Here is a 14,445-nt window from a genome sequence, read left to right as displayed (position 1 = left end):
GGGGATAAAGGAAATACAAGCACACGAGACCGTCTGTGATCATCATCGCGGAAAAAAAGCTCACTTAGAAAGGTGTGACAATATTTTAGACGACTGCCAAGACTGCCGTGAGCTTCTGATAGCAGCCGGCGCTCACGCGATAGTTCCGCGCACAGAGTCTGAACCAAGCAGCATAGCTCTGGCGATCTGCAAGTTCAGTTCACGAACGGAAACCGGAAATGGAAGGATGTCGAATGCAAACACACCAAGTGCTAACGTTGAAGCTTGGGCGAGTTGGTGAAACGCCTTTCAAGAAAGTATTTACCTTGCGAGTGCCTGATTCCCGCGCACGTTGCTCGGAACCGGTTGCCTTCGTCCGAGAGGTCGATTCAGATGTGAAACAATTTCACTTACAATACGAGTGCTTAACCAAATCTGTCGGTGTCTTTAGCCAATAACAGGCTCAGGGTCTTTAGCCAATGCGTGATAGAATGCGAGCAATATACTGGCAACTACAGCTTATGACAGGCACTCGTTTATGTAGCAGTCTTTAAATCGCCCTGTGGTTGGGCCAAGGTCTTCGATTAGTAACCCCACTCAGTGGCGGCTTCAAGAAATGCCTGATGTCGACGGATATTGCAATGTATTTCTGCCCCCTTCGGCCAGCAACCCTCAAACGCACGCAGCTGGAGTGACATGTGGCGTTTTTCTATATTATACTTATAGTAATACAATACTGGGCTGATCAAAAAAAAAGTCAGCCTTTCATTCAAGGACATATGTGCCGCAGTATCAATGGAAACGTGAGTGTTATTCCTTTTTGAAAATAGAACCAAGGTAGGAGGCTCCACATTTCCCGTAGTATTAGCAACAGAAACGGCGTAGCACGCGATCCTCAGGCAGAATTTTAATTTGAAAGACGCGTAACTTGCGTAATAGCTGCGCTGATTAGGCATACATTAATACAGGCCATAGACTGAACACTTCGAGCTCCCAACTTCACCGCTTAGCCGCAGAAAAAAAGTCAGAAAAAATACAGAAAAAGAAACCGAAGTGTTCACGTAATTGGCGAAAAACGAAACGGCAAGAAAAGAAAAAGGAAGAAAGAAGGAAAAAAGAAGAAAAACCACAATACAATAAAATAACAGACAGATTTCACAGACAGGCAATGAGACCACGCGCCTTGCTGGCAAGAACTTAAATGTGCACAACTTGGCTTTCTAACTTTCCGTTTTCTTTAAATCGCATTCGTTATACCACGAGACTACAAAAGCGTTAGCGAAACCTATATATATATATACGTACAATTCGTGCGCGTCTTGTTTTATTTATTTGACACATTTCCGCTGCCTTCTTCTTCTTTTCTTTTCTTTTTGACGCAGCAGATAAACTCGCTTTCGTATTCTCGAAGTATTTTTTCCCCTTCGCTGCCTTTGCTACTACTAGCTGTTTGGCTCAAAGCCTTGAACGTGGCTCAATTCTCAGACCCCTGCTGTGCCCTAAGTGGTCTGCACGACCGTCTGCCAGTTGGGGCGAGTTGTTTTTCGGACGCCTTATATAGGTTACGTCTTGAGAAGTTAGCCGCGATGTTGTAAACCGGCCATGAAAGACACTCAGGCAACAACGAGACCGCGCTTGTTGGAGAAATACGCTACAATAGCGCTCAAATTGAGGACTAACTAGATGGTTCCTGCTGGTTTCTCTGGATTCTGGCCTTACTAGGACGGACGTTGCGTAATTGGTAAAGCCACGATCTTGACGCTCCAACTCGAGAGGCGACGACTGCTGTTACTTTTCACCTACACGCACTAGTAGGTCCCTTGCTTTCAGTATCGTCTTAAAATGAAATAGTCTGGAAAATGACAAATAAAGAAGTCACGCGGAACACGCTGAATTCAAGTAATGGGTTGCTTTATTGATGGTTCTGCTAGTCGTTCATGCCAGTCCGTTATTCGTAGCTTAGACGTACTATATATTTGTGGTTAATGCCTCGTTAATGCATCTGATTCTGTCCGGCACGCCAACGATAGAAACGCGCTGAAATCTGCCGCTAGTTTTAGGGGCGAAGCTCCTTATAGCGGCACCCGTTCCGTCCCCGTCGTAGTAGTAGTGTGTAACCAGTCTGAGAAAAATGAGAAAAAAAATTCCGAAGTTGTGTCCGTAGCGCGGAATCGAACCAGGTACCCCTCGCTTCCGAGCGCGCGGCATTAGCCCACTACGCCACGAAGCGGACATGGACACACGCACCACGATGGCAATAAATACCCAACATTAACGAAAGGCCGCGTTTCTAGCGCGTTTCTAACGCGTTTGTGCTAGCGCGTTACGGCCCGTGTAAGAAGCTGGTGTAAGACGCTGTGGCCTCTCCGCCTTACCTTCAACGTGTTTCGAACGCGCTGCCCAAAGCGGTAGTAGTGATTTTATTGAAGAAGAAAGTGACGCTTATTTCTGCTGCCCAATAGGGAGCACGGCGCAGCGTCAGGGGAAGGGGAAAAAGGAGATAAAGATGTTGAAAGGAAGGGAAGATGACAAGTCAAGTTCAAGTCGAGGAGCGTTTATGAATACGGGGGTATACTCTCTCAGCAATCATGTGATGGCGTCGGCAAACGCGGTGCACGTTCCGGCATGTGTAAATGGCTGCGTAAGACGCTGTGGCCGCTCCCCCTTACTAGAGAGTACTGCACGTTTCTAACGCGTTTGTGCTAGCGTCCCCTTAAGCGGGAGATCCGATGATTCCCTCCGGAGCTTCGCCCACTCATCATCATTCACCCCGTGGATATGCTGTGAATTTTTTTAGCCCATAGAGAACGTCGCTACTGAGAGTCGCGCGACGCGGCAGCGGCTTTCCCCTACGACAAAGGTCGCTCGCCTTGTAAAACCACATTCTGTCCAGCAGACAGCTCTATAAACGCACGCCCATGTAACAGGCATATCGCGAGCGGTCGTTACGGCTTCCGCGTGCGTCCCTCTTTTGTTCGACTTCAATGCGGGATATGCGCTCTCCGTCAACGGCAAAGCGTGAAGGCCGGCGCCAGTTGCGCGGCGTTGACAGTTCGCGAGTCAGGCACAAGGACGTCCGATGCCGTCGCGTCCCCGTTGTGCGCGACGCTGCGCGGTCGCGCTCTAGTACGCCGACGGGCCAACGACGCGCTCCCCCCTGCCTGGCCCCGACGAAAGCAGTAACGCGCGTGCAACGTGAATCTGTTGCGTCACGGTTATTAAGGCGAAAGCCTTATACGTCTCATCGTTCGGTCGACCTTCGTAGTCCTATGAGCGAAAACGTGGCGACTACGCGAAAGGGTACAAAACGTCACGTGGTCACAGAGACGCGCTCGTGCCACTGCTCGTGCGTTCGTCTTCTTCCACAACTGGCTCCGATGCCGCTCTTCATGCAAAAAAAGAAAGAAAAGAAAAAGAGAAAAGGCAAAGTTAATTACGGTACAGTTAATTCAGGAACTCGAACCAACGACCTTTGGTGTTAGTTAGGGCGAAGTTAATTAAGGCACAGTTAATTAAGGCACTGGAATCCACGACTTTCGGTGGGAGAAAACAAGTAATAAGAAGTACCAACGCATTCGAATGAGAATGTCAAGTAATTTAACGAGTGTCTCGGGAAGTCGCAGGCTTTCGCCTTCACCTTCTTTGGCGTATGCTAAAGTGAGTGTCAATTTTTGATGACGCAACAGAGAAAGTTACACGAGTGGAGGGATTTACGGGTTCTAACCTCCCAAAGAGACCATTGGGCTGTGGGAGATGTCGTTGTAGAGGGTTCAGGGTTAACGTTGACGACCTGGGGTTCTTTAATGTGTACGTAAGGCTAGGTATGTGAAAATCATTGCATTTCGCGCGAGTGCAGCCAGCGCTGCAGGAAATCGAACCTCTGACCTCGCACTCAGCCGCGCGTAGTGACACCATTGACGATAGCAGCAATCGCTAATGTAGGTGGTTACGGTATACATAATCTAATGGGTGGTTAATATAATAGGACAAACGAAACCTGGCGAACCGTTGCGAGACAGTAGTCGTCGCATAGTGGCCACGAGCTTCGAAGCAGGATAAGCGGTCTTGAGTTATTTACAGTGCTTGCCAAGAAAATAGACATTATGATACATTATTTGTATTTTGTTTTGTTCTGTCTGTGTCTCCGTCATTTATTTATTTCCTCTTTTCTTTCCTCATATTTTCATTTCCTCTATTCCCTCCTCCTAAAAGAGTAGGCAGGCGTTGAGCCCCTCTCGGTGACAGTTGTCAGCTTGCTCCCTCCCTAATTCCTTCATGTCCTTGTGTGTATATGTGTACAAATCAAATAGTAATAATAATAATAATAAAAAATAAATGACGCTTCTGCACCTTGCATCTGTGCCCATTGGAGCTGTGTGAGATGTCTGTTCCTCTATCCGACCTCCTGTTGTGTCCGCGTACTGCGTGAAACGTGTGGGGGAAAAGACAAACTCTCGCTTGCACCCTCAAGACCTTTCTCCGCGATACAAATGTGCCGCTTTGCTGATAATATGTCCAGCAACAGGTTTGGGCGGAATTCGTGGTTATTTATTTATTTATTAACGTACTTATTTATGTACTTATTTATGTGACATATCCTAAAGCGTCGGTGCATTGTAGATGGGAGTGGGTTACATAATATAAAGCAGAACAATAACAGAATGAAAAATGGTATGTTATACACACTTAGCGGCAAATAATAAACTACAAAACAAATATTGAAGAAGCTGCAGACATCCCAACATGTGTAATAATGAAGGCAGGGGGGGGGGGGGGGGGTACATCAAATGATCACGCAGGATTATCAAAGTGAAGGTGCGTAGATAAAAAAACGTCACGAGAGACTGTAATCAGAAATAAAATTTCATCGAAAGAGCTTTTTGTGAAGCTGGGCCCTGCTTCAAACTCCGGGGTTTCAGAGTGTCCTCAAAATTTGAGCCTATCTCCGAAGCTCTTTGTTTTCAGTTACAGAAGAGAAAGCGGCCCCGCGATAGGCTGCAGCTACGTCGTACTTCGCCGGCACAGGGCTCGTACAATTAAAATAGTTCAAATGGGTCTCTATCGAAGCAAACACGCATACAGCAATTAGAAATTGTTACCCTAAGATTTCATGCTTTATTGTTTTTTTTTTTTTTCATTTGCAGAGCGAATATGTGTCGGGCTACTACGTCCAGCAGCGACCATGGACTCCGACCAAGAGACGGGGTCCCATATCGTCGGACTTCAAGACACCCGGTCCGGGGGCCTTCACCATCCCGTCAACCATAGGTGAGGCACCTTGAACTTGAACTTCACTTGAACAGCAAATACATGCTGATGTTCAGGGGGCAGATAAAAAGTTAACGATGGGCTCGCGGAGTGGTCCGCAACATTACATGGCGGCAGGAAACAGGCGAATAATTAAAACACAAGAACCGCCTAATTACACTAGAAGCGCAGTCCTAATACATCACGTAAAATAAAGTAAGAAAGATTTAAACAATGTTGCCGTCGGCAAAAAAAAAAAATATAGGAGACACGGAATTTGCGAGAAAACAGAATTCCTGCGTAGTCTGGGGCTCCAATTCGAAGTTTCAGTCAGTAGCAGCCTTTACTACTTACAAAGTGCTTCATCAGGAGCCGTATGCCTTAACAGAGCAGAAATTTCCATTCGTCGCGAAACACGGCCCTGTCTCCTAAACTTCCGTGGCCTATGGTGCAATAACATTAGGTTGGGTTTCAATTTAAGAAAGCACACGTATATCAAATAACCACATCTGCGTAATGCTATTCAAATAATGGGGCACCAGTTAAAGTATCGTCTCTTCACTATAATTTCTCCGTCTTCAATATATGACAACGTTAGCAGCTGTATTTCCGACTATTGCTCTTGCCAAGATTACGCTAGTAAAAAAAAATTATTACTTCGTTATCACAAATATTTCTCATCGTCTTTTGAACATCTATTCCCAAGTTTAACCCTCCTTCATGAGAGCCTCTAAGCAGAATGGAAATATCTCTATATATATTTCAGGCAAACTCGGAACGTTACTTCTCAATGGATTACGTCAAATCCGTTATCAAACCCAATAGATTAAGTCAAGTCAGACATTAAATAATCTCATACTTGTGCAGACATGTTCCCCATACAATATTTGTCTTAGTGCCATTGAATGCTTGAATTCTGTTCCAGAAGAGTGCGCGCGTTGCCAGTTAGGCCCCCTTTTAGCAGTTACTGAAAATTTCTTGTCGCTCTTCAGTAGGTTAAAATAAATAAATAAATAAATAAATAAATAAATAAATAAATAAATAAATAAATAAATAGCCTTAATAAAACCGAGCACGCCTTTAATTACGGTCTGTAATTAAGTTAGAAAACAATTGAATTAAATTTAATTCTGGGGTCTCATGGGCCAAAACCCCGATATGATATGAGGCATGCCGTTGTGGGGGACTCCGGATTAATTTTGACCATCTGGTGTTCTTTAACGTGCACCCAATGCACGGTACACGGCCTTTTTTGCATTAGCCTCCATCGAAATGTGGCCGCATAATTGCTGTCCGCATTAGCTGCAGCAAGTATGCTGTCCGCATAATTGCTCACGCAATAAAAGGCTCTCTACTGCGCCGTGAATCCACGTGAAGACACAACTTCTTATGTGACGACACTGTAGCGACGTCTCGTACGGTCGAGCCCGTCCGTACAGTACATGGGATGATCCTTCGAGCGCGTTCTTCTCAACACTGTTCCTGAAACTTTTGCAGGGGACAGGGCAAGCACCAATGTCACGAAAGGACAAAAGGCTCCGTCCTTCACCTTTGGAACCAAGTAAGTCACTCACTTCAGACGCTGGTACGCGTAGTGGGAATTTTTGCATCAGACAACGCGGCGAAGTGCTTCGTGACCGTGACCGCTATGTTTAGGAACGCGAAGTATCCAACCAAGTGATGTGATCCCTCTATGTACTAACTTTTTTTTTTGCTGTTGTTTACTGAATTATAAAAATTCTGGAGAAATAGGCCACCGAAGGAGCCTTCTATTCCAAACATGAAAAATAAATTCCGGTTGGCTTGAGAAATGTTTTGAGGCAAAAGAATATGAAAGAAAACAGAAATGAAGTTAATCGGAAGAACAAAAGTTACCATAACTTGGGCTGTACGTATATAGGCTATAGGCTTGAGATAAATGTAGTTTGTTTAGTAGCATAGGCAATACGCGAACGTCTAATCACAGAGCACATCGCCAGAATATTTCTTCGTTCACTGTACGAAAGAAGCAAAACGAAAGAAAAGTTGTGCAGAAATCAATGATTGCCAATGTAAGCAAATAGCCGAACACTTCCAGAAAGCTATTTATTTGCTTTATTACAGGAATGCCGCGTTTGAAGGCGTGTATTCGTAGCAGTGAGGATATTTAATATAGCGTTTGCTATCTCACTGCGTAATTGCGTATAGAGCAGAGTCGTTAACCAGCAAATTTGTAGTGGTAGTGTATCTTCTTAAACCACCTGAAACCAGACAAGGAACGCAAAAACGGGGACGCGGACAAGCGTAGACATCTTGTTGAACAAGCTGGAACACCAAACAACCCGGTCGCGTATGGTACTATAGGTGGATAGCATTTTCACCTCAGAAGGCTGTAATATTTGGGGTTAAACGACCCCTCCCCCCTCCCCCCTCCCCCCCCCCAGCCCCCTCTCCGCACGAACGCCAACGTGGTTGCGCGGGAGCGCGAGCCCTTTGCATGGGCGTCCTTTTATCGGCGGTGAAAGTCCCCACCTCCGACCACAAAATCGTCCGGAAGATTAAAAAAAAGAGAGAGGGACCTGTTTGCGTTAACAGTACCTCGCACACAGCGCTGAATAAAACACATCACTAAGGATATTACGTATAAGACATTGGCAGTGCATTCCACCAACAAAAACAGAAAAGATTACTCTAAAGTTCCGCATTACCACTTCCGTTCTTTCCGGCGCCCACTCCATCTTCATAACCCGAAAGGCTCTTCTCCGACGGGGCAGACATGGTCTAATCCCCCGTGGGTCTGCTTCCTTCCTCGTAGTCTAACTTGGGCGGAGGAAGTCTCTCTCCAGAGAGACTTCCGTTTCTTCAAGTATGTTACGCGAACTCGCCCACGTCGAGCTCCTGCTTCTCCAGAGACTTCGGGCTGGGGCGGTCCTTACACATTCTGTATCTTGAGCCTACGGATCAGCATCTGAAGATCCCTGCTGAAGTGCCCATATTGCTCTGCAGCGGTTACTGGTCACCCGATGTGGCTTGTGCCCACGCATTTACTAACCTGTCATGTATGGGTACTTAGGGTCCTTGCACTGGTCTGTGGAACAGTGAACTTCTTTATGTGTTCTCGGACAATTCGAAGCACTTAGGTGTACATATGCTTTATTTTATTGAGACAAAAATAAACAGAGGAGTTATTGTCGCCGTTTGCTGGCGATATGATACTATATACACCTTTGTGGGTTTCTAAACTTATGTACATAAGTTCGTGTTGATGTTGACCGAAGCTTTCTTTTTGTGTGTGATATTTTTGTGCCACATTTTGTCACAAATTTTGTGAGAATATTATTCTTTCCCAAGCGACAGAGGAGTAGCCGGTGCTACCTAAAGGCGCCAACCTGTCCTATTGCATGATCTAAAAAACTAGGGAAAAAAGCTACAGTAGTATGCCGTATGGCATAACCATACAATTAGAAAACTAAATATGCATATGAACATACACGAAGTGAAATTACACATTCACGATGGGTCATTATTCAAAAACACCGCATTAGGTCACTACCTACTAGAATTTGACGAGGGGATGTGACAGCGTTATGAACATCTAATAGCGAATCAAACAGTGAAACGGAAACATTGTGATCCACCCAAGAGTATATAGCATAAAAGCAACTTGAACGAAGATTCGTGGTACTCTAGGTGGATGAGATTTTTTATTCCTTTCAGGAATCATTTTCCACAATGCATTTCAGAGGATATAGATGTTTTTTAGACTAATTGCCCTTGTGTACACTTTATTTCTGGTAGAACATGAAGTTATTCGGTGTTGTATTCAATATTTCAAGCTATATTCTTTAATATCCCCATTAGAATCAATCAGAAAGTAACACCGTTTTCACCCCTCTACAAGGAACGCATCCACAAGGAGTTCTGCCACATCACTGCCGCTTAATTTATTTCTTCTGTCTTTATTCATTTATAATTTATTTCTTCGGTTTCAAGCAATTCGAGGAAACAGTGGTTGCCTATTCAGAATGTATTACCAACTAACAGATGTGTAATTATAAATTAACACTCATGAGGTCTCTGCAAAGCATACTATGCAATTACTAAACTTGACTCGACAGAACGTTGAGCTAGTTAAAAGGGATTCATGTTAGAAAAAAGTTAGGCATGCAGACACGGACAAATGAAGAGAGAAACGGACATGTACTAGACGTATTTTTTGTGAAACTGCAACTATTAAACGAGTGTGAGACACCATCAATATCATTGAGTAGGATTCTTTAACATGCTGCATGCCGTAAGACTCACTTGAGTTCAGTTCTACAATTAAAATAATGCTTTGCAAGGGGATTCTCACTCGTTTTGTCCACGATACCCGGTTAACTTAACGTTTTTGATAATACTGAACCGCGCACGGCGACATGTAACATCAGTAAATAAATATGTAAAATGAGCAAAATTATTTTAGTCATAAAAACAAATTTACGCAGAGAAGCAGGAAGAAGTAAAAGAGAGCAAGAGGCTGGGAGGTGTGTAAGTATCGCTGGCTACCGTGTGCTGGGAAAAGGGGCATCTCACACAGAGGAGTTGGACCTTACATCAATCACTAGGATCGACTGATAGCTGCAACGTCCTAAACCTGAAAGCTCCACGATTTTACAAACTCAAACCTTTCTTTACATTTTAGCTGTGACGGCATAGATATGGTTCTAAGAAAAACACACACTTTTGAGTCGTTTTCCTTCAAGACGACACTTTTCACGACACTTGTCGTCTCAATAATCGTCAAGTGTCGCTACAAGTGTAGGAAAGTGTAAAGTTAGGGCAAGAGTCGTCAACACTTCTCACGATGACACTTGTGTCCCCTTCGTACTCGCCTATAAGACATTTCCAGCGTGTCAAGGGGAAAAAGAAGCATAATTGTTGTTGTTTCTTGATGGACCAAGAACTTGTAAACATCATGTACCCACTCCTGCCAAAAGGCTACCAAAAGGCGGCCGGCAGTATTGAACAAAGAAAGAAAGAAAGAAAGAAAGAAAGAAAGAAGAAGAACGAAAAAGAAAGAAATAGAACAAAGAAAAGCCGACGGCACAGGAAGGGCACTGCGATACATTTCCATCGCTTCAAGGGGAAAAGAAACACCGCAGAAGAACAAAAGAAAGGCAACAGGTCAGGAAGGGCGCTGGTACTTGTCTTGCCGTCTTTTCTGTGTGCTTTACGATGTTTCTTGTTCCCCTGAAGCACAAGAAATGTCTGAGATGTCCTAAGTTTCGACTGGCGCAACGTTCAGCATAGAGTTCATGCACTGTTTCCACGTGCAGCCAGCGTGCTCAGTCATCGCGCGTGATCGCAGGCCGGAGGAGAAGCGCGACCTCTTCGTCCCGGGTCCGGGCACGTACAACATCGCCGGCCTCTCCGAGAAGGGCAAGGATACCGTGTCGGCGCCCACCATGGCGCCCAAGCTCCGCGAGCCCGAGGGCTTCAAGACGCCCGCGCCGGGAGCCTACAACCCGGAGAAGGCCGAGCAGTGCGTGCTCAGCGCCTCGCCCATGTACACCTTCGGCGCCAAGATCAGGGACCCGAAGCCCGCCGACATACCCGGTGAGTACGCCTCGCGTATCCCTACGCATCACGGTCACATCGGTGTTGTTGCTATATAGTAGTGCTGCTGCGAATGTATATATACCATGGCACGCGGAGTCAGTGCAACCTTTGGTACTTTCACGAACCCTTCGAGTGGTATGTCATACAGTATTAGATGCCTCTTTGCCAAAAGCTTCGGCCACACATCCTGGGTGAGCTGCATGGTATATTGCACGTGTGCTGCGCAGACCTCTGGCCCGTCCCTGTAGTGAAACGGTGGTGCATGTGATATACGTGTCTATGTGTGTGTGGGTGCGTGCTTGCTTTTTTGTGTATGTGCGCTTGCGTGCTTGTTGGTGTGTTCGAGGATGCGTTTCTTGCTTGTGCGCGTGGTGGAGAGAATCGTTCATAAAGAAACTCGGATGTTCTTTCACCCGAATTTTCGAAGACGAGAATCGATCACGTAACAATCGAGTACCAAGTAAAGCTTTTAGTTGGTCCATCCCTGTAGGGATGAAGCCAACTCGAAACCGGCAAGGTTGTTCCTGGGATGTAGTGCGGCAAAGCTTTGATGCGTGTCACAAGGCTCCGACAACGGCGAATCCGTTTTTTGTTTGTTTGTATCAAAGTGCATGATTCTGGGACAGCGCTCAATATGTCAGTTCAGCACGTAAATGCTTCGATGGAATTATCGCTATATGGCAAGCACTGCATAGAAGCACGTGGGAAGAAAGAACGAAACAAATGAAAGTCTGCATTTGAGGGCTAAACGCGACAGCCACTACGCCTGAACTTGGTAACCCTATATGGTAAGTAGCACTGAGTACCACTTCAGCATTTTCATTCATCATCGGGCTCTATGTGCACTGTGTGGGATACTTCTGCAGTGCAAATACGGCAGTTCCCGATTATGATGACACCTATATGTATTGCGGTTCTCAACTATTTCCGTACGACGGGCGCCGCCCCAAATACTGCATTCCTAATTTCAGATTTATAGCTCGAGTCGGATGGAGGGAATCGATTGACATTTCACTCGCACCTGCGTTTCCTTTGTGGGGCGCCCTGTTATTGCGAGTCTGTTGCTGGTCACTGCTGCCCTTATATTTTTTTTTCTTGGGTATGTGGGGTACAGCCCTAGTGAGTGCTTCCGACCCGATTAACGAACACACTCGAAATCTGTACGTTCGCTTGCGCTTTGTCATGAACTTGTTTATTTCGACGCTAATCCTGTCGACAACAGTGCGTTTTTCTGCGAGAAAGTTGACCAAGTAAGTATTTTAATGACTATCCTAATTAATTCTTCGACGCTGCATTTGACACAGAAAATATAACGTAGAGTATAGTTCTGTGGATCCGTCGTTGGTTTGTGAGCTTCACGTGTTCTTCTGTGTTCTTTTGAATACACTGTTGACATCTTGCACTACACTCATTTATTTATTGTTTTTTTTTGAGTACTGCCATTTCGGGAGCGCTGAGGCAGTGCTGCATCCGAAACTCTTGTGACCTTGTGGCTCATACGTATACAGCCGACCGCAGAAGTTTCTGGAGCACAGAATTTGTCGCGTTTTTGTCACTGCACCTGAAATTCAGGAGTGCAGCGCCATTTTCGTGCGGTGAGACCATTTTACTTTTCACTTCTGGTCAGGTTATATTGCCTGTAAAAAATGAGTCATTTTGTTAATCGTGGATCCAGGCCTACGAAAAAAGTTTATGGACGGAGGTGTACATTGACCAAGTCACAGCGATGCGAAGCACATTATAAATGTAGCAGTCGCAGCTCCACCTGTAATGACCGGAAGAAACCCGTTTGCGGACAACCGAACTTGCCGTTTTCGCGCGCTGGCTCCCCGCACTTTCCGTCTCCCGGCTAGATGGCGCGCTAACCTTGCGGGTGCAAACACGGCGCGCGCTTGAATACCTGCGCGTATTCACTGGCCGCCTGCGGAATGCATAGCGCGCCAATGAAAATAAACGGGGATCTATACGCAAGTTTTGGTAACATGGAGATATCCATGCAGACCGACCTACATATAAGCGTGTTTGTTGTCTCGACCCTGGCAGTACTCGACTGAGTTCGCGGCCATATTGCCGACGGTATATAGCGATATCTAGAAACGCTTTCTTGAAGAGTGTATTGCCACGAACACAGACATTTTTTGTGTGTGTGTTATTGGTCATTGCTGTCACATTCTGACTGACGCAGCTGGGAATGCGCGTGTCTTTGCTATGTCTTTTATGACGCCGAAATGGAATAAACAGTTGTAAACAACGCCTGTCTGCAGTTGTCTTTCTTGTGTGTTGCGTTTTTCCAGGCGTTTTTATAAGTTCGGGTATATTACGAACTTGGGGCTGGAAAAGTTATTTTTCGCCGGAAGAATTTTAACAAGACACAAAGGTGGGACAAAGCCCGAATTCCATTCGGATCGGATAAAATGATTTGTGAGAACTGGTGTGGACAATCGCTCATGTGTATTTTGCCGTCGGTTGTTTACCAAGACCGGCAAGTGTTTCTATACGACCACTTAACCAGGTTCCTTGACTTGCTCGATTACTGACAGAAAGAAAATAAACTGGGTATGTTCTGTAGGTGCGTTTTCACATGACTGCGTTTATGATATTTTTACAATACGTGCGTATTACCTGTCTATGGAAGAGTACAGGATTGAACCATATAAGAAGGTAAAGACGTTCGCGTTGCGTACTGCAAGCCTCGAGGCCTACAAAGCAAAATCCTTTCATTTTGTGCAGCAACCATATGACCGCGTAACTGTTCGAATTAGTTTTTAAGAATTGCTGGCTGGAACTTTGTTGCATATCATTATCACCGTCACTGCTGCTATCGTACTTGTGCGATGCATGTTTCTTTCCTAATGAAATGAGTTCGTTGTGAGTAATATTTTTTAAGATGCACGTCTCCTCTATTGCACTAGTGCGTGAATTGATCACTTTTTGTACTGCGTATACTCTTATTTCGACATGTGCTCTCATGTTATATGACATCAGTCTTTGAGAAAGTATAGTTCATTGCAGAACGTTGGTTGAGCGAGGTCCCCAACTTTTTGTGGCGACTCGACGGCGTGAACGAAAACTCGAAAACCGCTGCGGGAATGGCTGTGAGAACGGCGCTCGAATAACGCTCGCGGCACTTGTTTCAGAGGCCGACCGCCCAAGCCAAGAAGAAACTCACCGCCGCCCAAAGCTCGTACACCGCAACAGGCGAGCGCCCCGCTACTCCTTCGGCCTGAAACTTAAGAGCCTCTTCCGACCCAACGACAACCCTGGTAAACAAATCGGCGCATGCGTGGTTTGGGCCTTGCCAACCACCCAACTCTGCACTCGCCGCTTGTTGCACCACGCACCCCTCTACATGGCGAAATCCTGCTGCACTTTTTTTTTTATTGATATGATATAAGAAGATGTTGACGCACAAATAAGGCGCCGGCTACTCCTTAGCTCTTACTCTTAGGACAACGCAAGCACTCGAGAAAGGAACACCTGTAGCCCACGGGAAGCACTTCGAAATATCTCCTCTTCCCAACGAAGAACCTGTTAACATACGGCGAATGATGCGTTGATCTGGTCTTTCCAGCCCCGACAGCACCGAATTCTGCACTCGCCGCTTGTTGCACCACGCATCCCGCTATATCAGGAAGTGTT

General features: G+C 45.7%; 1 protein-coding gene across 2 annotated transcripts in view; it reads left to right on the top strand.

Moving 5' to 3' along the window:
* LOC119463895 (uncharacterized) overlaps positions 1-14,445 on the top strand; it is a 148,685-nt gene that overhangs the window by 40,771 nt on the left and 93,469 nt on the right. For both annotated transcript variants that reach the window (XM_049656321.1, XM_049656320.1), the window contains exons 2-5: positions 5,124-5,247; positions 6,724-6,787; positions 10,556-10,803; positions 13,944-14,069. In XM_049656321.1, coding sequence (XP_049512278.1) covers positions 5,124-5,247; positions 6,724-6,787; positions 10,556-10,803; positions 13,944-14,069 — 562 coding nt within the window. The remainder of the gene's footprint in view (positions 1-5,123; positions 5,248-6,723; positions 6,788-10,555; positions 10,804-13,943; positions 14,070-14,445) is intronic.

Source organism: Dermacentor silvarum, chromosome 9 (genome assembly GCF_013339745.2).
Source record: "Dermacentor silvarum isolate Dsil-2018 chromosome 9, BIME_Dsil_1.4, whole genome shotgun sequence".
Lineage (NCBI taxonomy): Eukaryota > Metazoa > Arthropoda > Arachnida > Ixodida > Ixodidae > Dermacentor > Dermacentor silvarum.
This window is presented reverse-complemented; position numbering and strand designations above follow the sequence as displayed.